The sequence below is a fragment of the Phodopus roborovskii genome, unplaced genomic scaffold, assembly GCF_943737965.1.
Source record: "Phodopus roborovskii unplaced genomic scaffold, PHOROB, whole genome shotgun sequence".
Lineage (NCBI taxonomy): Eukaryota > Metazoa > Chordata > Mammalia > Rodentia > Cricetidae > Phodopus > Phodopus roborovskii.
Genome location: NW_026126540.1, coordinates 21,838,816 through 21,864,207, shown reverse-complemented (window position 1 = coordinate 21,864,207; position 25,392 = coordinate 21,838,816). Strand labels below are relative to the sequence as shown.

Here is a 25,392-nt window from a genome sequence, read left to right as displayed (position 1 = left end):
GACAGATTTAGTGGTAAATCCATGGACAAGCCTAGCAGTATTACTTCCCAGTTCTCAAAAGTATGTGTCCTTGCATGCCCACCCACTCAGCTATTTAAGGGCCTGGGAGCCCCACTGATTCCAACATGCACTCCTCTTCTGGCCCACCTGTGACCCCGGTGTCATCCCTGTCCCCTTCTAAAACCAACCACTCCCCTCCCCCTTCCTCTATCTCTTCCCTCCCACGGAGGAAAAGGGACTATGTTTTGCAGAGCAATACCTTCCCTCTCTGCACCTAACCAGATACAGATACAGAGTGGCCTTTTGTCCCCAGGCTGTGTTGGTGCATTGCCTCTTAGCTTTGACAATGCAGGTCACCCTACAAAATAGACCAAAATCAGAGGCTGGAGACTGGAAAGAGACAGTAAGTAGGGTGGAGAGCTGGGAGAGCACCCAGAGGAACAGGACTAGCTTCCTTTCTTCCTCCCCCCACACACCACCATCAAGCAAGCAAGGAAATAAATACCCCAAAGCCAGGGATGTCGGCCACCTATGATGACATCGATGAACGATGAACAGATGAACAAGGAGGCTGCTTCTAGATGACTGCTCCTGTTGAAGGAAGAATACAGAGTTCAGTCCTCTTCCTCACCATCAGCAAGTCACCCCAGTTTTCCCCCTTTGCTCCCCAATTCAATGGGGGGGCTCAAGGCTGCCTGGCTAGGCCAACAAAAGATGGGGCAAATCCAGGTCTGTCTGTCAGCTGGGTGACTCGACTTCACTGCCTTCCCCTCACCTCCCTCCACTCTTCCACAGCTCCACCCAGACCTTCAGGCCCAGTTCCCCCAAGTGAACCCACCTGGAGGGGCTCTCTCACAGCAACCAAAAGACTACCACCCTCTCCTCACGGAGTTATCACAGTGCCTAGGTGTGTGGAATGAAGGACCTGGGCTGGGGACAGATTTCTGTCTGTACTATAAACAGTAAAGTGCTGCCTGAACTGGTGATATCCTCAGCCATGGCTGGCTAGGCCTGGTGGCTGCACACACCTGTCATCCCAGCACCCAAGAAACTGAGGCAAGAGGGTCAAAAAAGTTCAACACCTTATCTTAAAAAATAAAAAGGAAACGAGATCATTACAACCACAATCCTATATATCATCTCCCTTCCTTTCCCTGCCCATCTCCGTCTTCAAATCCTCTATCTCTCAGGATCCAGAAAGACATGCCATGAATCTCAGTTTTTTTTCTCTCTCTCCTTTTCGTGTACACAAAAGGCATGAATACAGAGCAGTACTTATTACTTAATGTTTGGTGTGGGGATCCATAGGTATTTCAGTGTTTCTCCAGGTTTTACATCCAGTTCTTTACATTAGGATTTAGGAAACATCATAGGTAACTCCTAAAACACTCTGATGCAATTCCATACTAATTCTTTTTTTTCTTTTTAAATTAGGGAGAGACCTAAATGAAGAAGAATTTGGGAGGGAAAAAGGAGCTAGGGAGTAGGAATGAGCGTTCCTCATGCCTCCTGCTTCCCACACTCAGGAGTGCTCAACTGACCCAGCTCAGCTGCTCCGGCCCAGAGACTCTGAGGGAGAAAGTCTCAGTCGGAAACTGCTATCCCAGAGTACCCTCCCCCATTTACTGACCTACCCCTTTGACTAGATCCAAAGAGCAGCGTTCAGGGTTGCTGCCCAGCCACCCCACCCCAGGCTTACTCAGTGCTCATTCACACAGGGCAACCTAAGAACATGTGTGCACACATGTATGGCCACTGACAGCTTCTCCTAGGAGCCTAGCCTCTAGGGCACCAGGTTGCTGTTTCTGTTCTAATCTCCACTGCTCCACAGGATCCCAGCCTGTGTGGGGATTGAGGGGAGGAGAGTGGGTTCTTCTTCCTTGCATTCTTGTCCTCTTAAAAAGATTAAAGACAAAAAGCCACTCCAAGACAGAACAGCTCTGGGAGGGTAAATGTGAAGACAGCAGGGTGAGAGCCCCTCCAGCCCCGCATCTGCCCCTCACGTCCTTTCCACGGGGTGAAGAAGAATGAAATTAATAGAAATCCTGTAAAATGGTTTTGGGGTTTTCGCCAATTCTGGTTTTCACCTTCCTGGAAATATTGAACCTTTCCTCTTCCCCAAAGTCCCACCAGACTTGTTCTCCCCGTAAAGCTCAGGCTCTGGGACAGAGAGGAATACGGTAGAGCAGGGAAGAGGACCAGGAGTCCAGATTCAGAGCCATTTCCCTCGTCCCCCTCTCCCCTCTACTCCATCCCTCTCCTCTACAGCATTAAGATGTTGGCCGTGTCCGGGGGAGTGAAGGGAGGGGCGGATTAATAGGATCAGTAGCACTGTGACCCTCCCTACCCTCCACCCCCAATCTCATTGACTGATTTACTGAGCCCTGGGCTGGCAGGGGCTGGGTAGGGAGAGATCAGGGGCCTCTGGCCTGGGGCAGAGCCCTTGCTTCCAGCTCCCGATGGATAGATGCTCTGGATACCCGGGAAGCGGGGTGAAAACCTGTGGGCAAGAGGCCAATTCCACACACGCCTCCTTGTCTCCTGCCTCCTTTTTATAGACCCTCCCAAATCTTTACCAGCTTTCCTTTCTGTGATTGTGGTACCAGCCTCCATTAGCCAGGAGGAAGGCTAGGTTTGGATGCTTGGAGTCGTTTATTTATTTTTATAAGGTTCTGCTACTCTCCAACCCCAGCCCAGATGCCTGCCGGGTTTAGGACCCTCCCTGGGCCCCAGTGGCTACTTACCTTGCCTCTGTGAGGAGGAGGCAACGAAGCTGGTGTTGGCGCGTGGCTGCGCCGCCGCGGGTCTCTCCCAGCTCTTCTCTTGTGGAGTGGAGGATGAGACTCCGGTACCGCTGACGTAGCATCTCCTATCCATTCAGGAATTTCGTTTGCTTCTTTCTTTCTCTTGCTGCTCTCCCTGGAAAGCCAGGAAAAAGGGGGATGCTGCCCCTATCTGAAACCATGATCACCACCAAAATAACAGCCTGCCCCGTCAGAGGCGCCTCCTCCTGCCTTCTCAAGCCTGGGTGTGTGTGTCTTTGTAATCCCCACTGCCTTTTCTAACCAGACGCAGGAAGAAGGGGCCAAGGGACACTATTGTTCCTCCAGGCCACCCTTGTCCCCAAGGAAACATAGAAAAGAATGAATGACAGAAGCACCCTTGTCCCTGTCCCCAGGCTTCTTTGAGTTTTAATTCACTTTTGAACTTAAGGCTCTGATTGGATGTGGGGGACATGTGGAGAGTGGGACTCACAGGGACTTACAGAAGACATCATTTGCCATTTGAGGTCGGGGTGTTTAGTCCCTCCTTCCCCAAACTCTTCTGGCCACATAGCCCCAACACCTGGATTAATCACAAATTTAAATCTTGGTTGTGAAAGAGTAAGTGGCCACTGGAAGATAAAGGCTGAGGACTGGACTAGGGGCAGGGACCACCAGCTCTTGGATGTCTAGACAGGAGGGGTGGGACCACGGGCTCAAAGTGGGAGATAAATTATCTTGTTCTTAGAAGACAAGAATGATTCGGAGGTTGGTTTCCAGGGCTAGGGTTTAACATTGGTGGAAGGTGAGGCCCCAATGGTACAATGGTGGAGCTCTTTTCTTTCACCCCCCACTCTCAGCCCCTCCCCTTTTCTCCCTCCCTCTCTTCCTGGACTGCATGGGAACTCAGTCTGAGCTCAAAGTGACAGACAGCAGGCCTGCATGCTAATGAAGTTTGTCTCAAGTTCATTGTCAAAGCCCCCCCTCCCCAAGGCCCCCTTCCCTTCTCACACACACAAATCTCCCTCCAACTTTTGTCCCACAGATCTGGAGGCCACTTGAGTCTCTGCTGGCTGGCTCCCCCCTCCCCCTCGGCTTTCAGCCTCCCTCCTCACTACTTTCCTCCGGTGGGGAGCGTGTGAGGGGGCTTTCTTCTCCGGTGCCTTCCCAGCCACCTTCTGGCCCAGGCATCCCTAAGCCCCAAGGAGGGATCCTGAGGGTTGAAGTGGCAGAGTCTTCTGACAGTGGCCCTTCCCCATTCCCCAGTAAAAGGCTGCCCCCCTTCCGAGTCCCCTATCCCCCAACTCCCAGGCCTGTCTGGACCCAGTCTCCCCACTGCAGCCCAGCTGCCCCTCCCCCACCCTCCCATTATGATTATTTCACCCTCCCTTGATTACATCTGCTTCACTAGCTCAGAAATAAAGATCCTTTGAGACTAATTTTGCACCCCATCCCTCCCCTCCCCTTTCCTCTAGCCCAGGCTCCCGTTAGCTCCTTTCTCACCGGCTGGAAGACACTGAGTCCTTGTCTAGGGAGCTGGGGGGTTGATAGGAGGGGGTGCCAATGGAATGGGGGGGTCTCTCCAACTCCAGGAGGACGTGTCCAGCAATCCAAACCTGTCCTTCTTTTGTTCCTACGATCTCTTCATACTGTCGCCACCCTCTGGAGCTTGCCTTTCCCCCAGTAACCAGGGGCTAGGGAAGGAAGGGGAGGACCCTACCACACTCACCCCACCCTCGATTCTATCGAAAGACGGGGGGAGAAAAGGGGAAAAATTTAAATCCCCCCTCATTAGCCAGAAAGGAAGCGAAAGGGGATAATTATAATTAAAAGCAGACAGCTGTGGATCGTCTTTTATGTTGCTCCAAGCCTCCGCCCCATTTCTTCCTCACCCACAAATCTGCCCCCTGTGTATCCTGGTCCTAGCTCCTGCTAGACCGGGCTCTCGCTAGGGGAGACAGGCGTAGGACTAGGCATTCCACGTCCTCTCCCCTGATGACACTTTCTGGAAAATCGTATTAGGCCCAGGACATATTGTCTTCTTCTTCCTGGCTCATAACCTGTACCTCAAAAGGTGGATCTATGGGGGACATTCAGAAGAGAATAACTAATTCAATAGTGTGGGGAAATTTTTGCTTTTCCTGAAAATAACCATCCTATTCATAATGGCATTAATACTAAGATTGAACTGTAACTCAGAATGTTTTCTCATTCCTCCTTGCTTGGAATTGCCTCAAAGCATAGGAAGGGATAGCTGAAAGCCAGAAGACAGCACGTAATAACAAAGAAGGCTGGTAGGCTAGAGCACAGGCTCACAGATACATATGTGTGCCTGATCATTTTGGGGGTGGAGTTGCAAGGCCTATCTCTGCTATCATATGTATTTATAGAACTTGAGCTTAGGCCAGAACAGCAGGGTAATTGTAGCATCATTAGCATATATGCAAATCAGGCAACCTATATACACTGAATGGAGGCAAATTATTATTTATTCTCTTCCCTTTCTCTTTCCCTGGTATAAGCTCTGGTTCCTCTTGTAGCTGCGTACCAGCAATTGTCTGACATTGTGAGAGGGAACTGTAGCCTTGGAGGAGGGGGTGAGGTGGGAAAGATGGGGGGGGAGGCAAAAATGAAAGCCAGCAAGAAGGTTTCACTCCTCGTTTTACTTATTCGGGAAGAATAGGGAGAGAATCAGTATGGAGACTGAATGAACAAAGGGGGTGAGGTACTAGCGAGAAACAGGGCCTCAAGACAGGGACAGCCTTGAGGTAAAGATAGAGACAGAATGGTTCATAGGGAGTGAGAAGCCAGGCTCGATTTGAGGAGAACACAAAAAAAATCTATATATCTGGGCTGAGCTGGGGGGGGGGTACACCTCCACATCCACTGCAGGCCTGGAAACTAAGCCTCCAGAGCCATCTCTTATCAAACCCTTTCTCCTTCTGTACCTGGTAAGTGGCCAGGACCCCCAAACAGCACCTCTGAAGGATTTATTCATTGTCATCAACACATGCATACAAACCAGCACCAAGGCTGACCTGAGAGCCTTTCTTGCCAGCGCTGGGGTGGAGAGCTCTCTTGGCTCCTGTGATAGCTTCAGCCCCAGTTCTCTGTGATCAGCCAGTGGTTCCTCATCTCTGAGGAGGTGCCACTATCCCCCCAACCCTGTTACTGGGACTTTACACCACCCAGAATGAGAGGCTAGATAGTTCCAGGTTTTGTTGATTTCCCTGACTTATTTCTAGGACTTGCTGGGCTGGGTGGGACTTGTCCTCCTCTCCCTTGCTGGGAGGATGGTGCTGGCCCTGGATGGCTATGGACTTTTCCAGAGTGACATCAGACCCTGTTTCCACCCTGCTCAGAAGGAGCCTCCAATTCCTGAGGTAGTGTCTCTTTAGAATTGATCCCAAAGCTCTTTAGATTTTTTTAATTACATTTATCTTGGTTTTTTCTTTCTTTCTTTCTTTCTTTCTTTCTTTCTTTCTTTCTTCCTTCCTTTCTTCCTTCCTTCCTTCCTTCCTTCCTTCCTTCCTTCCTTCCTTTCTTTCTTAAACACTGGGGGTTGCCACTGCTTGTACACAGTCAGAGGACAACTTGGAGGAGTTAGTCCTCTCTTTCCATGCCGTGGGTCCCAGGGATTGAACTCGGCCACCAGGCTTGTGCAGCAAATCCTTTACTTCTCTTTACTTCTTATGCCCTCTCCAGATGCCCCCAAACTCTTCTTTTGAGATCCCTGGAGGTATCTCTGTCCCCCTCCCTTTCTTTGCCCATCCATCTGGCATCTAAAAAGCCCTTGCCAATGAAGTCATGCTCTACAAAAGCAACACTGGGGGGTGGGGTTCGGGGAGTCACTGCACTAAGGGAAGGGTCTGAAATGTCCCTGAGAGAAATGCATGTAAATATTCAAAGAAGCAGGAGCCAAAAAGAGGTAATGGAAACAACCTCAGTTTTTTTTCCAAAAAATGGACCTGTGTTTCACACGCGCACAACTTCACAGGCTCCTTGAGTGTGCATTGGCCTTCGCTCCTGCATCCAGCCAGTTTCCTTATGGTCATGTTGAGTGGAAGAGCTGAAGCATAGGGAAGAGGAAGAGCTGAAAAGGCAGAGGCAGGAGGACGGAAAACGGGGAAACAGACACAAAACTGGGGCGGACTATTGCCTATGGAATGAGAAAAGCTGTTGGGAGGCACCAGAAACCCAGCCAAGGACAGAGCAACTGCCCAGATTGTCAGCCAGCTCCGGGACTGAGCTGGAACAGGGGAGAGCTGGGATAGGACCCCTACTTCTGCTTTGTCCTTCCTTCGGTTCAGTCCAGAGACTGGAGAGCAGATTTGCAATGTCACACCAAGCACATTCTCTACCAATCTGGAGTCACTTGGATAATGGAAGAATGCCTTCCCACACTGGCTCCACAAAGGGTGGGGGGCAGCTAGCTTAGGGTCTATATGCTTTCCTACCTCTGAAGTTCTTTCATGTGATAATTAAACCCCAAATCTCTGGAGCTGTGTATGCAAGAAAATCATCTTGTGCCCTCTCTTCTCACCTACCACTCCTCCCAACTATTAGATTGCAGGCCAGGAACGGCACACTGCTGGTCTTGTGCAGGACTTCTGTGGAGCAGGTGCTCCTGAACCTGTGACCACATTTGTATTTCATCCAGCGTCATCTGTATACATCTGTCAGGCTACCGAGACTTTGAAATGTGCCTTTGAGACCTGGAGGTATAACTCAGACAGCCCTTCACTCTCAGAGTCTCTCCCAAATTCCCTCATTCAGTCGCTTGATTCATATGTCAACTCTATGAGGATCAATGATAAACCCCCATAACCACACAGTCTCCTCCATCCTGGGACAAGAGAAGCAAAGGCTAGCATGCCAGCTTGTTATCCATCCCCAGAAGCTGGAGAGGAGTCTCCTGTTCTCCATCTCCCTGCCCGTGTGTCAGGGCCCATACACCTGCACACATTACTTTATCCCTAGAACCACACGAATCTCTTGTTTGTTTTCGAATAAAGAGACCTCCATATGGGGACTCTGGACCAACACTAGCTCTGTGTTTGATACAGGAGGGATAGTATTCCTCCTGGCAGGCAAATGCAAAGTCCATTGACTTTCTTAGAGCAGACTGGGTAGGCAGAATTTTCTAGGTCAGAAATTCACTTCTAAATCTAAGTACTCTTCTGGGTTTTGGTGGCACCCTTGAGCAGCTCCTCCAGCCCCAGTCCCAGTGTTGGCAGAGGAGATGAATCTGGGTGGGTATATGTGGGTGCTCTGCCCCTTTTCTCTCCAAGTTCTGTCCCCAGTGTCACTGTGACCACTAAGTTAACCCTGAAACTGAAAGAGGCCCCTTACTGGGTGTGAGCAATCAGGTTTGTCTGTCTGTGCCTCACTTAGATTCTCAGTCAGTGCACAGCCTGTGTGTCCTGATGGGTATATATGTATCACGATCGAACCTACAATCATGTTCCGTGTGTACAGTTTGGGGCTTTCATGTGACTTGCTAGTGTGTGCATGTGTGTGTGTGTGTGTGTGTGTGTGTGCGCGCGCGCGCACACACACACACACACACACACACACACACACACACACACACACACACACACACACGGGCGCGCAGAAAATTGGCTTCAGCTGGCTGTGGAGCTCCCAGGTAACTAGGTGTAAGGGCAAGTGCAAGGGCTTGTGGGACTGAAGCCCCCCTCCCGCCAGGAGTCCCAGTTACTGCTAGCTCTGTCCTAGGCCAGAGCGGGCAGGAGCAGTCTGCAGGCCTTTCTATATGGCTCAGTTTTCTGCATTCATCAAAGTCCATGTAATGAAGCCCGCGTGCAGCATGGGCCCGCCTGGACATGCTAGGTGCTCTGGGTACAAGAGTGAAGTCTGGGTGCAAGCATGCGGTAGGGGTGGGAGGCTGTCCCTTGTTCATCTGTTCTCCCTTGCTTGCACTCACAGAAGACGCTGCAATGTAGTATGTAGGTTTCCGTGAGAATCCTGTCCCTGAAGTGGAGACGAAAGAAAATCAAAGAGCAAAGAGCCCGGATTTCTTGGGAGCAAGTGGATGATAGAGAGACAGGGCAGGGAAGGGCACCTGGAAACAGATAAGAAACAAAACATTAAAACAAAAGAGACAATGATGTTAAATGAAGCAAGAAGAAAGACAACCAGACACGTTTAGGTTAGAACTCCACGCAGAAAGCCGGGCTGGGCTGGGTGGAGGGGGCGGGCGAGGAACCTTCCCTGGGAAGGGCCTCGACAGGGCGTGGTGGCGGAGCGGGAGTCTGCTCGCTCTCGCCGCACCCCAGACCTCGCTCGGACGAATCGCAGAGCGCCAGGGGCCGCCCCAGCCCAGGGCGCGGTGGGTGCGAGAGGACAGCCAGAGGCTCGAACTCTCGGACAGCTACAAAGTCGGCGCCAGTGGCGCCCCTCGGTGTCCGCTGTCCAGGTCGTGACCCACAGGCTTGGCCCCGGGATAAGGGATAAGGACTTAGGGCCGGGACCGTCGTCGCTCCCGCGCTTTCGTCCCCAGCAACCCAATTTCCCCGGACGCTGCGTCCCCCGCGGGGTGTCCGGCCCGCTTCCCAAGGCTAGGCTCAGCGAGCGAGCGGACGCCCGGAGGTGGCTCTGCGAGCTTGCACGGGGTCTGGAGGCGCCCACCGTGTCCCGGGCCCCCACACCCTAGCAACCGGGACTCTAACGTTGCGTTATTTCATTCTCCCCTAAACCTGAGTGACGCTCCGGGCCATCGGGTTGGGTGAGGGGACTGCCGCCACGGCGGGCTCGAGACCACTTTCCCGGGGTCTGGTCTGAGTCCCCGCAGCCCTTCCTGCAAGAAAAGACTGAATAAATGTGACAGTTCTCGTAAGACCAACCCTGAGCTGGTGGATCAGTAGACTTGTTCCCAGAAAGTTCTGGACCACATCAAAACGAAGGATGTTAGTGCGAGTGGGTGTGGGCCGCTCGCTCGCGTCTGCTGAGGGCCCTGGGAACCGCAGGGGACCGGGCTGGGGTGACTGAACGCCTAGGGCGGGGCAGGTGGGGAGAGCACCGACTGCCCTGCCCCAGCCCGGCTCAGAACCTCTTCCTAAACGGACAACGCACAACGCGGCGGGAGAAAGCTGCGTGGCGGGGTGGCGGGGTGGCGGGGTGGCGGGGTGGCGGGGTGGTAGGGGTCTTGTACCTGAGCTGGGCTATTCTCACTCTCTCAGGAATGCAGTGTGGATTTTCCGTTTGGTAAGGTGGCAGGTGTTTAGGCTTGGGTGGATGACTGTCCCTTGCTGCCCCTCCTCTTTGCCTTTACCCTGCTTCTGAATCCCTGTCAACTTCTCTCAGATAAATATACATGGCATAGTGTCGCTCTTTTAAAAATGACATAAAAAAAAATCATGGTACATTGAAGTAGCCTGACATAAAATGCTGTAAGGAGTCAGATTCCTCTCAGGGCCTCTGCCTGAGGCATCTCTTAGAATCTACACTCTCTAAAACGTTGGGGTTTTTGTTTGTTTGTTTGTTTGTTTGTTTGTTTTGTTTGTTTTTTCTTCTTTTCTTTTTTCTTCACAGCGGCGGTGCTGAGTGAGGCAAGCCTGCTAGGCAAGCGCTCAGCCCAGAGAGATGTACCTTCTCCTTGGAATTGAATGTGTTCTACCTTTCTATGTTTATTTACCACCAGCAGCAGTATTATTTCGAGACAGTTTTGCTTGTTGCCCTGGCTAGCCTTGAACTCACAGCAACCCTCCTGGCTTAATAATTTGTATTTCTTAATAATTTTTTTTTCTTCTTTCCTTTGGGTGTGTTGTGGGGAGGGGATGCTTTGGGTATTGTACATGGTAGGCAAACATTCTACCACTGGGCTATATCCCTAGCCTCCACTTCTTTTATTTGTGAATTTATTTTTGGAGAAGTGTGAAAATAGTACATATTTTGTATGTTTAGTTTTTTCTTTTTGTACTTTTTGTTTGTTTGTTTTTGATAATGTCCATATATCCCAGGTAAGCTTCAAACTCCTTATATAGTCAAGGTTAGCCTTGAACTCTTCATCCTCCTGCCTCTCAATACCTTCCAAGTGCTGGGATTACATGTACAGGGTGTTATGTTGCTCTATGATTTAGGGTTTGTTTGTTGTGTGTGTTCTTATTTATTTATTTGTTTGTTTATTTGTTTTGTTGTTTGGAACTCAAGACTGGTCTTGAACACAGAAATCTGCCTGCCTCTGGCTTCCAAGTGATATAGAATTAAAGGCGTGTGCCACCACCACCCAGCATGCTTTAGTTTTTAATACTCAAAGTAAAATCTATAACTGTAATTAAATTCACTCAAATACCTATCCAGGAACAGATGCAACAATAAATTGGGATGTGTAGGCCAGGCATGGTGGTGTATGCCTGTAATTCTAGCATTGGAGAGACGGAGACAGGAAGATAGTTCATAAATTTGAGGTCAGCCTGATCTATATAGTAAACTCCAGGTTAGCCAGAAGTACATAGGAAGACCCTGTCTTAAACAAAACAAAATAAATGGAAAATTACTTAAAATGCTAAAATAGATAAACAAGATGTTGTTCAGTAAATTTAGATTTGTTTATCAACATGAATAGATCTTTACAGAATGATGTTGTAATGATGGGAGAGTTAAAGGTGAATGAGAGAAATAAGACTATTACACTTGTACAGATTATATAACTCATGGGATAGACAGATTTATGGTTCATAGTATGTTTCTGTATTAGAAAGACAGGGAGTCTAATAAAAGGAGCGTGAGAACATAAGAGAGCTTCGAGGTAGGGGGAGGTGCCAGGACACAGAAGCAGAAAAGCCACAGTGTGGAGGTTCTCAGTCCCCTGCTAACCTGGATGACCCCAGGTGAATCATACACCCTGTCTCCAGGCTTTCCAGGGCCTGCTCACTCAGTGCACACCTCAAATTCTGTGCATCCAACTTTCTGATAACTTTCTGCAAGAAGTCAGTTGAAATGGGGCACACAAATAACCTATCAGCACCCACAATCCCACCATGCCTGGCACCTGGAGAGAGCTCAATAAGAAGGGGAGCCCTTCTGGGCTAGGGCAGTTTGCTATGTCTTTCCTGTTCCTTCCAGTTTCCCAATCCCATACACTAGTAGCAGGCTTTCTCCCTGGGATCTTCAGTGTGGGAGAGGGGACTGGGCTATGGGCTTTGGAGATGGGGACAACAAGGATGGAGATCTTGAGACAGGCAGACTTTGGAATCTTCCCCACTCCCGTCCCACTCCCAATCCCGGGGCTGCTAGAAGGGTGTGAGGACTGTCCAGCGCGTGCAGAAGGAAAGTGAGGTTGGAGGCCGCGTCTTCCTTTCTGTCTCCAAGGAAGACAGCCTAAAGAGCCTCCCCCAAGCTCTCCAGAGCGGGATTCCACTGCTCCCAGAGGGGTCCATTCTAACAAGGTGCCCCTCGGCCTGCCCCTCCCTCCCCAGGAGCTGAAGCCGCCAAAGGTTCTGGAATATAATGGATCATTTTCCAATTTACCAGGGTCTTAGAGATTACGCCGCTAATCCCATCAAAGACCATCTGCTTACATTGTCCCTCCTGAGCCAAAATAAATAGATCCTTTACTCCCTCCACTTCAGCTCCTCTGGGGTATTTGTACCAAGAGAATGGAAAAGGCCCACCCCATCCTCCCCAGCCCCCCCAACTGAGCCCTGGACAGAAAGGCAGAAAACAAACTTAGCTTGTCTGAGGTGTGAAAGGTCACTCAGGCTCCTGACCTGCCTTCTTCCCAGAGAGCCGTCCCTGATGGGAATGGGGAGAGGGGCGGGCCAAGGCTCTAGGGGTCTCTCAGGATCAGCCCCCCGTGGAGGTATGGGACAGGCTATTCAGTACCCCACTGTCCTGCTGTCTTTGCCTTGAGGCCACCTTAGCCCAGGCCAATTCTGGTCTCTTTCTAGCCATTTGACATTTTTTTCCCACCTGAGACTACTGGAATATAATTACTGAAATCTGGCTTTCATCCATCCGCTGGCAAAATTATGGGGAAAGGGGCACAAAAATCCAATAAACACTAATTTGTTTGTATCCCCATGTATTTATTCTGTGGGCTATTCCCACTTGCTCAGTCACTAGTTAGCCCTCTTGTCTAAAGGACTTGGTAAACCAGTGGGGAGGTTAGGAACAATGTTTCAGTAGTGTCCTCCCTAACAGTATACATGGACAGACACAGTGCTGGCAAGATGGCTAAAGTAGGTGTGCTGGCTAGTTTTATGCCAAATTGACATTTCTAGAGTCTTCAGAGAGAAGGGAGCCTCAAGCTAGAAAATGCATCTATAAGACTGGGTTGTGGGGCTGGGCGTTGCTGGCACACACCTTTAATACCAGCACTCGGGAGGCAGAGGCAGGCAGATTTCTGTGAGTCTGAGGCCAGCCTGGCCTGGTCTCCAGAGTGAGTGCCAGGACAGAGTTGTGGGCAAAACCATAAGGCATTTTCTTAATTAGTGATTGATGGGACAGCATGGTGTCATCCTGGTGGCCCTGGGTTAAAAGAAAGCAGATTGAGTAAGCCACAGAGCAAGCCAGTAAGCAGCACCCTATCCATGGCCTCTGTATCAGCTCCTGCCTCCAGGATCCTGCCATTTGAGTTCCTGTCCTGACTTCCTTCAGTGATGAGCTATGATACAGAAGTATAAGCCAAATAAACCCTTCCATCCCTAACTTGCTTTTGTCATCACAGCAGTAGGAACCCAAACTAAGGAGGTAAAGTGCTTGCTAAGGAGCCCAAGGAACTGAGTTTGGATGCCCAGCAGGATATAAATGCTAATCCCCTCCAGAGAGGCTGAGACAGGATCCTGGGGGATTGTGATCAGCCAGCTAAGCTCAAAGGGGTAGGAAGATGGTCTCTAGGTTCAGAGAAAGACCTTATATCAAAAACAAGGAGGAAGGCAATAGAGGAAGACACCTCCATCCACCCCTGGCCTCTACACACATGCATACACATTCACACACATCACCATTCATCACTCCCACATTGTCAGAAAAAAACTAAAAGAAATAATGAAACTAAAAAGACAGTGACTGCCGTGGGGAGGAATATGAAACCGCTCAGGATAGTGCAGGTGGGCCTTACTGAGGAGAGGAGGCAGCTCAGACCTGGCAGAGGGCAGGTGGCTCTGAATCAAGCCAGGGGAGCCACATCCCAGGGGCAGCCCATCTCTCCACTTCCCTTCAGCTGAGGCTGTTTCCACCTCACTTTATCAGTCAGCAATTATTGCTAGCTGCTTTCTACCCTGTCCAAGGACCTGGAGGGGGACAGTCTGAAGAAGACCATCTTCCCAGCTCTGCCACAGACGACTGATCCTCAGGAGGACAGGCTTCATTTAGGAAAACAGCCGAGGAGGGGGACACAGGAAGCCCATGGCTTTATCCCTTCCAGCTGTGGGATCTGGCCATGAGATCTGGCTGTGGGATCTTCTCCTTTTGACACAGAGATGTGCTGCAAAGTGGGGCAGGGAATGAGCCCCAGGCGGATGTCAAGAGGCATCCATCCACTTAAAGGGCTTGATGAGAAGTTTCGAGGCTTTGCTTTCAGAGACGAAAGATGAACTTTCAGTTCCTAAGTTGATTCATTTGATAAATGAATCATTTGATAAATGCTGGGTACCTCCATGTATAAGTCAGAAAGGGACAAATAAAATAAAATAAAATGGTCTGGGGATGTGCCATAATTGGGGTGAAAACAGGGGCATTAATTACTGCTCAGAAAATATAGAAATATAAGTATAAATTCTGTGGAGAAATTGTAGCACATGTCTGTAATTCCAGCACATGGGAGGCTATAGCAAGAAGATGAAAAGTTTAAGGCCAGTCTGGCTATAAGCTAGGGGAGGGGAGGGAGGGAGAGGAAGGAAAGGAGAGAGAGAGAGACAGAGAGAGAGAGAGAATACCAGTTTGAGCAAAGTAGAGTCAGAATGGCTTTGTCACAGAAGGTATGAGCCGGGTCATCTCTGAAGGATGAGTGGGACACAGAACACGCAGGGTGTGGGAGAGAGCAGATAGTTTGATAGACCATGTTCAATGATGAAGGTCCCGAGTTTCAGATATCTAGGTACCCATTAGCTCATTATGAGCCACTCTCATCACGAGACTGCTTAATGCCAAGTGGTCCTCGGCTGGATGAATGACCTTATCCAGACCAAAGAGGGTGACAGGTGCTGCTGGGACAGGAGGCTGACTGATGAGACAGCACCAGGACACTTGCTGCAGCTAAGAGGCGTGGGGCAGTGGGTAAGCTGGCCACTTGACCTCCCCATCCCATTGTCTGCATCCTAGAATAGGGTTTATGGGGACATTCAATGAGATGACATGAGCGAGCGTGCGTGTAAAGCGCCTGGTGTATGGGAGGAACACTTCAAATGAGTGTCTCCTGAGGTGAAGATCTGAGAGGAAGAAATGAATCATAGAGGCCTAGTGTCTGTCTTTAGTTCTTAGAAGGTTGCCCAGGCAGAAGAGGGCCAGACTTATCTAACAGTACAGGAAACCCTGTGACTAGGAATGAGAAAGAGGTAGGTTAGGGAGAGGTGTGCAGAACAACATGCAAGCAAGGACATAAGTTCAAAGTCATCCTTCGTGCTGGTTAGTTTTTTGTCAACTTGACACAGATCGGGTTATCTGGGAAGAAGGAACTTCAATTTAGAAAATGCCTCAGTCAGATTAGCCTGTAGATAAGTCTGGCGCGTGATCTTAGTTAATGATTGGTGTTGGAGGTCCCATCTACTCTGGGCTGGGCTCTCCTGGGCAGGTGGATCTGGGTTGTGTAAGAAGGTAAACTGAGAAAGCCATGGGGAGCAAGCCAGCGAACAAGATTTCTCCATGGTCTGAAGGCAGGGTTTAACTGAGTACACCAGGCCCAAGAAAAATGATAAATGGGTGTTTTATTGGGGAAGAACTTACACAGATAAGAGTAAATAACTGTCAAGGCCTTCCTGGTCCAGAAGATGCAGTCTCTGCCCCTCCGATGCTCTCTGTGACAAAAGAGAGCATGTGCCCACGGCTCCTCTACCTTGAGAGGGTCAAGCCCACACCCACCGGAAACCATGCCCAAAGAGTGTGGCCACCTCTACAAGTTCCCTGGCAAGGCTACATGTCTCTGCTTCAGTTCTTGCCTCCAGATTCCTGCCTTGAGTTCCTGTCTGTACTTCTCTCAGTGATAGACTGTGATGGGGACATGTAAGCCAAACAAACTCTTCCCTCCCCAAGATGCTTTTGGTCATGGTGTTTACCGAAGCAATAGGAAGCAAAGTAGTGGTGGCGTGGTAAGAATGGCTCCCAGGTGTTCGTGTGGGTGTGGCCTTGTTGAAGGAAGTGTGTCACTGGGGGTGGGTTTTGAGGTTTCAGGAGCTCCTTCCAGGCCCAGTCTTTAATCTTTCTCTGCTTGTGAATTAAGATGCAGCTCTCAGCTACTTCAGTACCATACCTGTCTGCTGCCATGCTCTCTGCCATGACGATAACGGACTAAGCCTCAAAGCTGTAAGCAAGCTCCAAACTAAATGCTTTCTTTTATAAGAATTACCTTGGTCATGGTATCTCTTCACAGCAATAGGACAGTGACTAAGACAGACATCCTCAAAAGCCAGCCTCAGTCTATGTGGGACCCTATCTCAAAAAACAGCAAACAGACAAAAACCATGGAAACCACCAGAAAAGACCATAAATAACCAATTAAAGTATGAAGAAGGAATTTCTCTTTGGGATGGATGATTAAAAACAGGATTCTTTAGATGTAGAGTGTGGGCAGGCGTCATTTTCCTTTGGTTCATTCCTCTATCAAGTGGCTAATGCAGGCCTGAGTACAGAGTGGGTGTTTGTAAAAGTCAGTATAATGGCTGGCTGGCTGGAGCAGGAAGGGGGTGATTGATTTCATTTTAGTGCCCCAGAGCCCATAGACAGTGAAGCCAGGGAGTGGTGGGCAGTGCTGTGTAATGATGGAAGGCAAAGGTGGCTGGATCAACTCGCTGTAGATGTTTGTAGCCAAGAGTGGCTTTTCAGAGTTCCCTGACGGAGATAGATTTGCTCAGTGGTCCTGGCTTCTGTCCTACAGCGAAGATCCACTGTATGATGGAAAGGCAAAACTAAATTCCTGAAGAACGCGGCTAGAGAAGCTATCTCTGGTCTAGCTATATGAGGAAATTACGGAGGCTCTAAGGAGCTTGCCCTGAGGCAGGGTTGGCAAGGCTACACGTTCCCCAGGAAGCCTGTCTGATTTTAAAAAGTCCTGTTGCTTATTCTGCCCCATCAATGTGGATCAGGGTTCTACCCAGGCCCTTTTCAGAGTTGGAGAACTTAAATTTCGGCGGTTCTGTGAAGAACCCTAGGTGTTTGTCTCTGCCAGGCTTTTCTCCTCCCTGTTAGTTGTGGTGTCTTAACACTGGAATGGAGTGAAGGACTCTCGGTGGGAAGAGAAGCCGGGCTCAAAGTCAGGGGGACACAAATAGGACTCCTTGGGGCAGCCCTGGACCAGCCTGGCGTCCCGTTCTGCTGCTCCATGCTGCCACCTAGTGTACCAAGACTGAAATAGCGTTCCCAGGAGGGACCACATTGCCATATCCCACACATTCCTTCACTCACTTGCTCATTCACATTTACTTATTAAGCTTTTGAGAGGGACCTCTATGGCTCAGACTGTCCTAGAGCTTACTCCGTCACCCTGAACTCTTGGCTCTGTACTTCTATCTGCTAAACACTGGGATCACAGGCTTATGCTGCCATGCCCAACTTCATCCCTGATTTTATTTACCAAATCACCCAACATTTCAGCAAAAACTAAAACAAAATAAAATAAAAAAACTAAACTTTCCCTCTGATCAGGTGGGGCACTTCATGGCTGCAGATGTTTCTGTAAGTGCCTGCTGTCCAGCTGTTCTTGGTAGCTCTATATAAAGAGGGTCCAGCCTCTGTCCTCAGAATGTCCCGACCTCTGGTGCCATAGTCTATGCTCATCTCCTCCTGTTTTCAGAATTGGAGACAAGGTGTTCTGGGATCCCTTGCAGCCCAAGGCACAGGCTTCTGGGCATGAGTTTTCCACTGAGATGGGTGACAGGGTGAGGTCACATGAGTTAACCTATTGGTACTTCATAGTTCACACAGTGATTTTGCTTGCTTGATTTTGTATCTATATCTATTAAATTTTTATTGTTGCTCGTTTGTTTGTCTGTTTGAGACAGGGTCTCACGCTATAATCCAGAATGGCCTGGAAGTAATGTTGTAGCCCAGGCTGGCCTTACGCTCTTGGCAATCTTGCCTCAGCTTCCTAAGTGCTGCATTAAGGTATGCACCAGAACACCAGGCTATGTCAGGTATTTCATTTTCTATAGTGCCTATGTAAGCCTTGTGTGGAAGGAACACCCCTTCATAGGCAAAACGGGAATAACCATTCCTGGCTCAGTGAGCTAAACCTAGGGCTTTCAAGCTCCATGCTGGTGGGACCATGGTAGCTGTGGCGGGAAGGTGTTCGGAATGATGCCGATGGTGTCATCTAAAATAGAACATCACAGGCTGTTTTCTCCAGAGGAACAAGAGGTGGCCAGAAAACTGAGGCTGGCCTCTTACTGTGGACAGTTGAACTGCCTTCTGTGGTACAAATGCTCCTCCTGGTGGCCATGAGCATTGTCCTCTGGTAAAGGAGTGTGTGAGCCCAATGAGGCAGAGACTGGGAAGCAGTCCCCGGAACTGCACCAACACGGGCTTCCAGCCGGGCAGACACACTGAGACTGACAGGAAGTAAATAAAACCCACCCTGCTCCATTTACTCATGTCCTTCCCAAGAGTTTTCAAAACTCTCTGGCTTACTGGGCTTTGTTCTAACACCTTTATCTGTCTCATATTTAATTCTTTCCACTTTGTAAAGTCCTTGTAGATTCCAAGAGGCTAAGTCATGCTGGAGCAGGGGATTTTATCCAGGAACTCAGAACTGAGTTGTTAGTCAAGAATTAGGGCCTGAAGCAATGGCTCAGTGGGGACAGAGGCAGGTGGGTCTCTGTGAGTTCAAGGCTAGCCTGGTCTACAGAGTGAGTTCTAGATCAGCCAGGGCTGTTACACAGAGAAACCCTGTCTCAAAAAACAAAAACAAAACAAACAAACAAAAAACCTGTAAGGCACTCTCTTGATTAGTGATTGATGGGGAGGGCTCAGCTCATTGTGGGTGTGCCATCCCTAGACTGGTGGTCCTGGGTTCTATAGGAAGGCAGACTGGGAAAGGCATAGAGAGCATGCTAGTAAGAAGCACCCCTTCATGGCTTCTGCATTAACTCTTGCCTCCAGGTTCCTGTTTGAGTTCCTGACTTGATTTCCTTGATGAATAGTGATCTGGGAACGCTAGCCAAATAAACCCTTTCCTTTCCAACTTGCTTTTTGGTCATGGTGTTTTGTTGCAGCAATAGAAACCATAACTAAGATAATAGGTATATATATTTTCAGATTGTGTGTGTGCGTGCATGTGTGTATGTGTGTGTGTACGCATGTTGAGTTCAGTGCCAATGTAGGCCAGAAAAGGGAACCAGATTGCCTGGAGCTAGAGTTACAGGAGGTTGTGAACTATCCAATGGAGGTGCTGGGAACTGTATTTGGGTCCTCTGCAAGAGCACTGAGTACTCTCAACCACCAGGTCATCTCTTCAACCCGCTGTCTTGTATTTTGTTCATTTGTTCATTTTCAGAAATAGTCTCACTCTTTGGCCCAGGTTTGCCTCAAACTCACAGCAACCCTGCCTGCTTCAGCTTCCCAAGTGCTGGGACTGTAGGTATGACCCACCACATGAAGAAAGAGTGATGCTTTAAGGGGTTTCCAGTTTAAACATGGCTGTCTCGACAGTGAGACGGGGGCTTTGACACCGCATGTTGGTAGCAGTTAGTTTATTGCTTTTATCAGAAAAAATCCCTTGGGACCCAGCATCAAGTGAGTTGAGAGGACATTTTGTTCAGTGTGACCGAGTATGAAAGTGCACTGTGCCTTTTGGCAGAGATGCTGGCTTGCACAGAGGCATGGTGGGTGCAGTTTTCTTCACAAGCATTCCAGAATGCACTCCAATCACATTATTGAAGGAGCAAAGCTCCATGCTTAGAGGCCAAAGGTTTTTGTTCACTTGTTTTGCTTTTTGTTGTTGTTGTTTGAGACAGAGTTTCTGTGTGTAGCCTTGGCTGTCCTGACACTTGCTCTGTAGACCAGGCTGGCTTTGAACTCACAGAGATCGCCTGCCTCTCTCTCCTGAGTGCTCAGATTAAAAGCATTTACCACTTCACCTAGCAGAGGCCAAAGGTTTTATGAGGAAATCAAACATCTGATAAAGAGAAAGCTGTGTGGGATGAGGAGAGTACTGTCTATTAACTAAATAAACTGAACACACACCTTTAATCCCAGCACTTAGGAGGCAGAGGCAGAGTTTGAAGATAGCCTAGTCTACACAGAGCAGGAGCTACATAAAGAGATCCTATTTCAAAAGAGACCAAAAACATAAATAAAATAAAATTATAAAAGCAAAATCTACATAACTGAGGAGAGGAAAAAAACAGCTATGCTTTAAACAGAAATCCTACTGATAATTAAGAAAATTTGGTAATTTTCATGCAAAATGACAGTAAGGCTGACCTAAGGAGTTGTGGTGATGGATACATGAGGGAGAGATTCACAGAGAACATCTCAAAGAAAAAGGAGGTCCTGGAGAGATGGTTCAGTGGTTTAGAGCACTGGCTGCTCTTGCAGAGGACCTGGGTTCAATTCCCAGCACCTATATGGGTAATATAAATCCCACGGGATCCAAAGCCCTTCTGGGCACAAGATACCCATGTCATGCATAAGCACACTTGCAAACAAAACACTCATATCTATTAAATTTTTAAAAATTCAGAAAGGTACTTATTAACATGATAAAATAAACATGACATCAGGAAGTGAAAAGGACTGCGTGGCAGGTGTTTGTTACTGCTCTTTTGAATTTACTGTTTACTGTTAAGGTGCCTGATTGTCTGTATGTGTATTTAATGCCAGAATAGGCCAGAAGACAGGATTAGATTCACTGGAACTGGAGCTGGAGTTGAAGGCAGTTGTCAGTTAACTGATGTGGGTGCTAGGAACCAAATCTGGATTTTGGGTCCTCTGCAAGAGCAGCAAGTGTTCTTAACCACTGAGATACCGTGTGTGTGTGTGTGTGTGTGTGTGTGTGTGTGTGTGTGTGTGTGTGTGTGTGTAGCTCTAAGGATGATTCCACTTTTACATGGGTTCCAGGAATCAAACTTAGGTCATCAGGCTTCAGCCAGCGAATGCTTTTACCTGCTCCTGTCCATAGTCTTTTAAATGTCTTCCTACTTACATGTACATACACTCTGTGCACACATATTTGGAGATAGACAGAATTGGAGAATCTAAGAAAGTAGTGTGACCATTAGCTCTCACACAGTTTACCAGAAATTGATGCCTTTAGTGCTAAAGCTGTTGTGTTTGTGTTAAATATACTATGAAACACCCTGGGGCACAATCCCAGTGGCTGGATATACAAGTGTGGGCCAATGTTGTGTGGCAGGCAGACAAGGCACTTGCTGGAAGTCTACAATTTTATGCCCTCCCCCTTTAAGGCGAACACGAACTTTTGATCCAACTGAGCTCTCCTATGCCACCTACCCCAGCACGTTTTTCTGTCTGTTGTTGCTCTTTGTTTTGTGTTTTCTAGACAGGGGCTCTGAATGTAGTTCTGTCCATCCTGGGACTCACTCACTAGACTAGGCTGGCCTTGGACTGCACCTTCAAGAAAGTTTTTACTTTTTTCTCCTTCTACAAAAAAACACAGTAATAAATTGCATTTGCCATTTTCTTCCTTTTGTCTTTTCATCATTAACTGCCACCACTTGTTAATTTGCTGTCATTTAAGGTGAGCCTCCAGTTTCCACAAGGGAAAAGGATATCTGTTGCCAAGTTCATTGATACTGTCCCAATGAACTCCTCAGAAATCAATACTATGTCTTCCATATTTTAGCATCTCACTAACCTGGAAGATTAGTGGGTGGCATGAGCTGCTGCTCCTTGAAGGATGCTTTGAGGATACCCTTAACAGTGAGTTTCAGCTTGACCCCCTGATGTCTGTGAAGACGCTGGTCTTATGCCTGATCATGAGCAGCACGTCCAGAGAGGGCTGCGGCCTACGGTCAGTGTCTATCTGCACCCTCCTCCAGCTGGTACCACCTTGTCTCTGCCCCCAGCCCATAGCGCCCTCTCTTGCCTTTTAAAAGATCTGTGTATGGGCTGAAGAGATGGCTCAGTTTAGAGCACTTGTTGCTCTTGCAGAGGACCTGGCTTCCAGCCTCAGCACCTATATAGAGGCTCACAACCATCTCAGTTCTCCTTCCAGGAGATCCAACACCCTCTCCTGACCTCCATGGGCACCAGGTACACACATGGTATACATATACACATCCAAGAAAAACATCCCTACACATTGAAGTTAAATAAATCTAATACAGAAAGATTTGTGTGTGAGAGGCCCCCTGACACAATGTTTGTAGAAAAGCTCTGTAAACCAAGTGCAGCACATGCAAGGCTCTTCTTGTCTCGAATTAAACGCCATGCTGCTGCCACTGCCTCCTGCTCTCCTCTTCCTGTGGAGTAAATCCCCCAACACTGTGAATGCTTGACCAGCTCTCTACCACTTGGCCACACCGACAGAGTCCGGAGAACTTTTAAAAATGTCACACTGTATGAGTTTTTTAAGGGTGCAGAGGGCAGCACGTTGGATCAGTACCTGATTTTACACTGAGCATTTTGCACTACTCGCACTATCATTTATTCACTTAAAATTTTCTCCGGCTCCTAATTAGTTCTATTTTGAAGTATTGGAAATTGAACCCAGGGACTGACATATACTTAGTAAGAATTCTACTATTCTCATTCTCTCTTTTCTAATATTATGTGTACACATGTTTTGCCTGCATGTATGTCTATGTACCATATGCATGTCCAGTGCCCTCAGAGGCCAGAAAGTGTCCAATCCTCTGGGGCTGGATTTACAGATGGCTGTGAGCCACCATGTGGGTGCTGGGAACTGGTCCTCAGAAAGAACAAGTGTGCTTAGCCATTGAGTCATCTCTCCAGTTTCTAAATAAATCTTTAAAAGAGTATAAAAACATTATAAAAATAGTAGCTGGAAGAGAGCCAGGAATCAAGCCAGTAAGTAGTGTTCCTCCATGATTTTTACTCCCGTTCTGACTTCTAGGTTCCTGTCTTGAGCTCCTATCCCTATCTTTTGATAAGGGATTTTAACTTGTAAGCTGAAATAAACCCTTTCCTGCCCAAGCTTTTGGTTGTAATGTTTTATCACAACTTTAGAAAGCAAACTGGTGCTGGAGAGATGGCTCTGGTTAAGAGCACTAACTCCTCTTTCAGAGGACCTGGGTTCAATTCCCAGCACCTACATGACAGCTCACAACTGTCTAACTCTAAGACCTGACACCCTCACACAGACATGGATACAGGCAAAAACAACAATGCACACAAGATAAAAATAAATTTTAAAAATTAGAAATAATGATAATAATAAAAGAAAGCAAAGTAGAACACCGGCCTTGAACTGACTTTGCAATGTAGGCCAGCCTTGCATCTGTAGTCCTTAGTTTCCCAAGTAGTTTTTGTTACTAAGGCCACTGTATCATCACCCTTTAAATTACATTTCATACATACAAAACGAATAGCCTGAAACGTAGCATTTAACCTAGTAAACAGGACATTGTCAACAGCATTCACTTGTGTTGTTTTTATTTCAGCCTCTCTTTCTCCAGGTTAACTATCAGCACACTCGGTGTTTATCATTCCTCTACTCTTCCAGAGCCCTTGTTATTTTGTTATCTTTGAAATGCAAGAGTTGCTTTCAGGTGTTTGGAATGCTCTGAGGTTTCCTGGATCACTGAGCTGGACCCCTGAGGTTACAACCTGTGCATTCTGTCCTCATTTCCTTCAAGCATGCTTCTTGGACCGCAGACACAGCCATGATTCCAGTGTTCTGACTATAACTGTACCTATGCTCTTCCTTGAAAGGTAACCAGCCCAACTAGACACCAGTTCTTTGTGAGCAGAGAGATTGTTCCTAATAGTAAAAGAACCCTGGCTGGGGAGATGGGGGCTTTAGACTGCTTCATCTTGACAGCATTTTAGACTCCAACATCCTAATCCTAAACTTGTGACCTAGTTATCCACCTTTCTACAGGGTTTTGTTGGTCATTATAGGCTGGGAATGGAACTCTACTAGGCAAGTGCTTTGCCACTAAGCTACACCTCCAACCTACTGGAGGTATTATGAGGATCCTCTTGAGAGAAAGGATATAAGGAGGTGACAAGCTGTGAAATGTTCTCTCCAAACCATTCTTACAACTGCAGGGCTTTGCAGATTCAGGCCAATACCTTTCAGGCTATTCGCACTATAATCTTACCGCCAGAGGACAGGAAAATAGGCGTGTCCAACCTGTGGCCCATTAAGGTTAAGGAGGAAAACAACACAAAATCGTTTGTGGCTTTTTTTTTTTTTTTTTTTTTTTTTTTAAGACAAGAGTCTCATAGATTCCGGGATAGCCCTGAACATTGTAGTCTGGCCTTGAACTCCTAATCCGCCTCACCCCAGATCCCAAGTGCAGGGATTACAGACATCAGTTACTGTATCTGGTTTATGCAATACCAGGTTGCTGCAACCCAGGCTTTGTGCAAACTATCAAATGAACTACATCTCCAGCCCCGCGACTTTTTTGTTTTTGTTGATCTTTTTATAACTCAACCGTGCAGTTCATCGGCGTGAACTTTGTAGGTAACAACAGTTTTGGCTATGAAAAACGACTGCATTTCGCCTCTCAGATTTTCCTTCTGGAACGTCTAGGCAATGCCAAATCTTACGCAGTGCTGATAATCTCTGTAAAACTGCCAAGAGGACCGAGGGGCGCCAATTCTCTCAATTTGAGCAGGAAGGCCGATTTACGCATGCGTACCTTCTCCAAGTCCCAGAGAGCCTGCCGAAGGCAGTGGCTTAAGTCGCATTTCCCCAGCACTAATTTTTTGAGCGCGCACGCGCCTTGTGCAGGCAGCGGTTGGCTGACGCTTCCGTCACTCACCGGAAGGGCCAATGAGCGAGCCTAGATACCTACTTCCCACTGAACGGCAGGCGGTGCCGGGCGTGGCTTGGAGGGCTTTGTTCCACGCGCGGCGGAGCTTCGAGAGCGGCTGGGGAGCGAGTTCTGCTGCCCTGGAACGGCAGCCGAGCGCCCAGAAACGCCTCTGGGGCCAAACGTGCGGGAATGAATGCCAGGAGAATTTTAGGGCCTGTCTTCTATACCTCCCCGTTTCTCCGTAGAAACCCGGAAGCACTTCATCGCCGCCGGAACACACCGCGGGCGTGACCCGACGCTCCGCAGATCTTCTCCCCGGAGTCACCCAGCATGCTCCGTGCACGTGGCAGCTGATGTCCTAAATAGGAGTGGTCGTGGGCTGCTGTGCTGTGAGGGAGGAGACGCTTCCCGAAATCCGGCAGGAGCTCACGAACAGCACACTGATAGGAATGCGCTACGCTGGGTGGGAAGAACGGAGGCTGTGTGCGCTGCAGGGCCATCTCTTCCGATGGAGACCCAGCACTGAGACAGGGCAGGCTCTTTGCCCA

At 48.4% G+C, this 25,392-nt stretch overlaps 1 protein-coding gene across 1 annotated transcript; it reads right to left on the bottom strand.

Moving 5' to 3' along the window:
* Nucleotides 1-203: 203 nt before the first annotated feature.
* LOC127232921 (uncharacterized) lies at nucleotides 204-25,108 on the bottom strand. Its single transcript, XM_051199244.1, has 8 exons — nucleotides 25,072-25,108; nucleotides 24,884-25,013; nucleotides 9,482-9,582; nucleotides 9,274-9,434; nucleotides 9,014-9,193; nucleotides 4,266-4,456; nucleotides 2,745-2,919; nucleotides 204-591 (listed from the first exon to the last, which is right to left on the bottom strand). Exons 1-8 carry the CDS (start codon nucleotides 25,106-25,108, stop codon nucleotides 208-210), a joined length of 1,359 nt encoding a protein of 452 aa, XP_051055201.1. The 3' UTR covers nucleotides 204-207.
* Nucleotides 25,109-25,392: the final 284 nt, after the last annotated feature.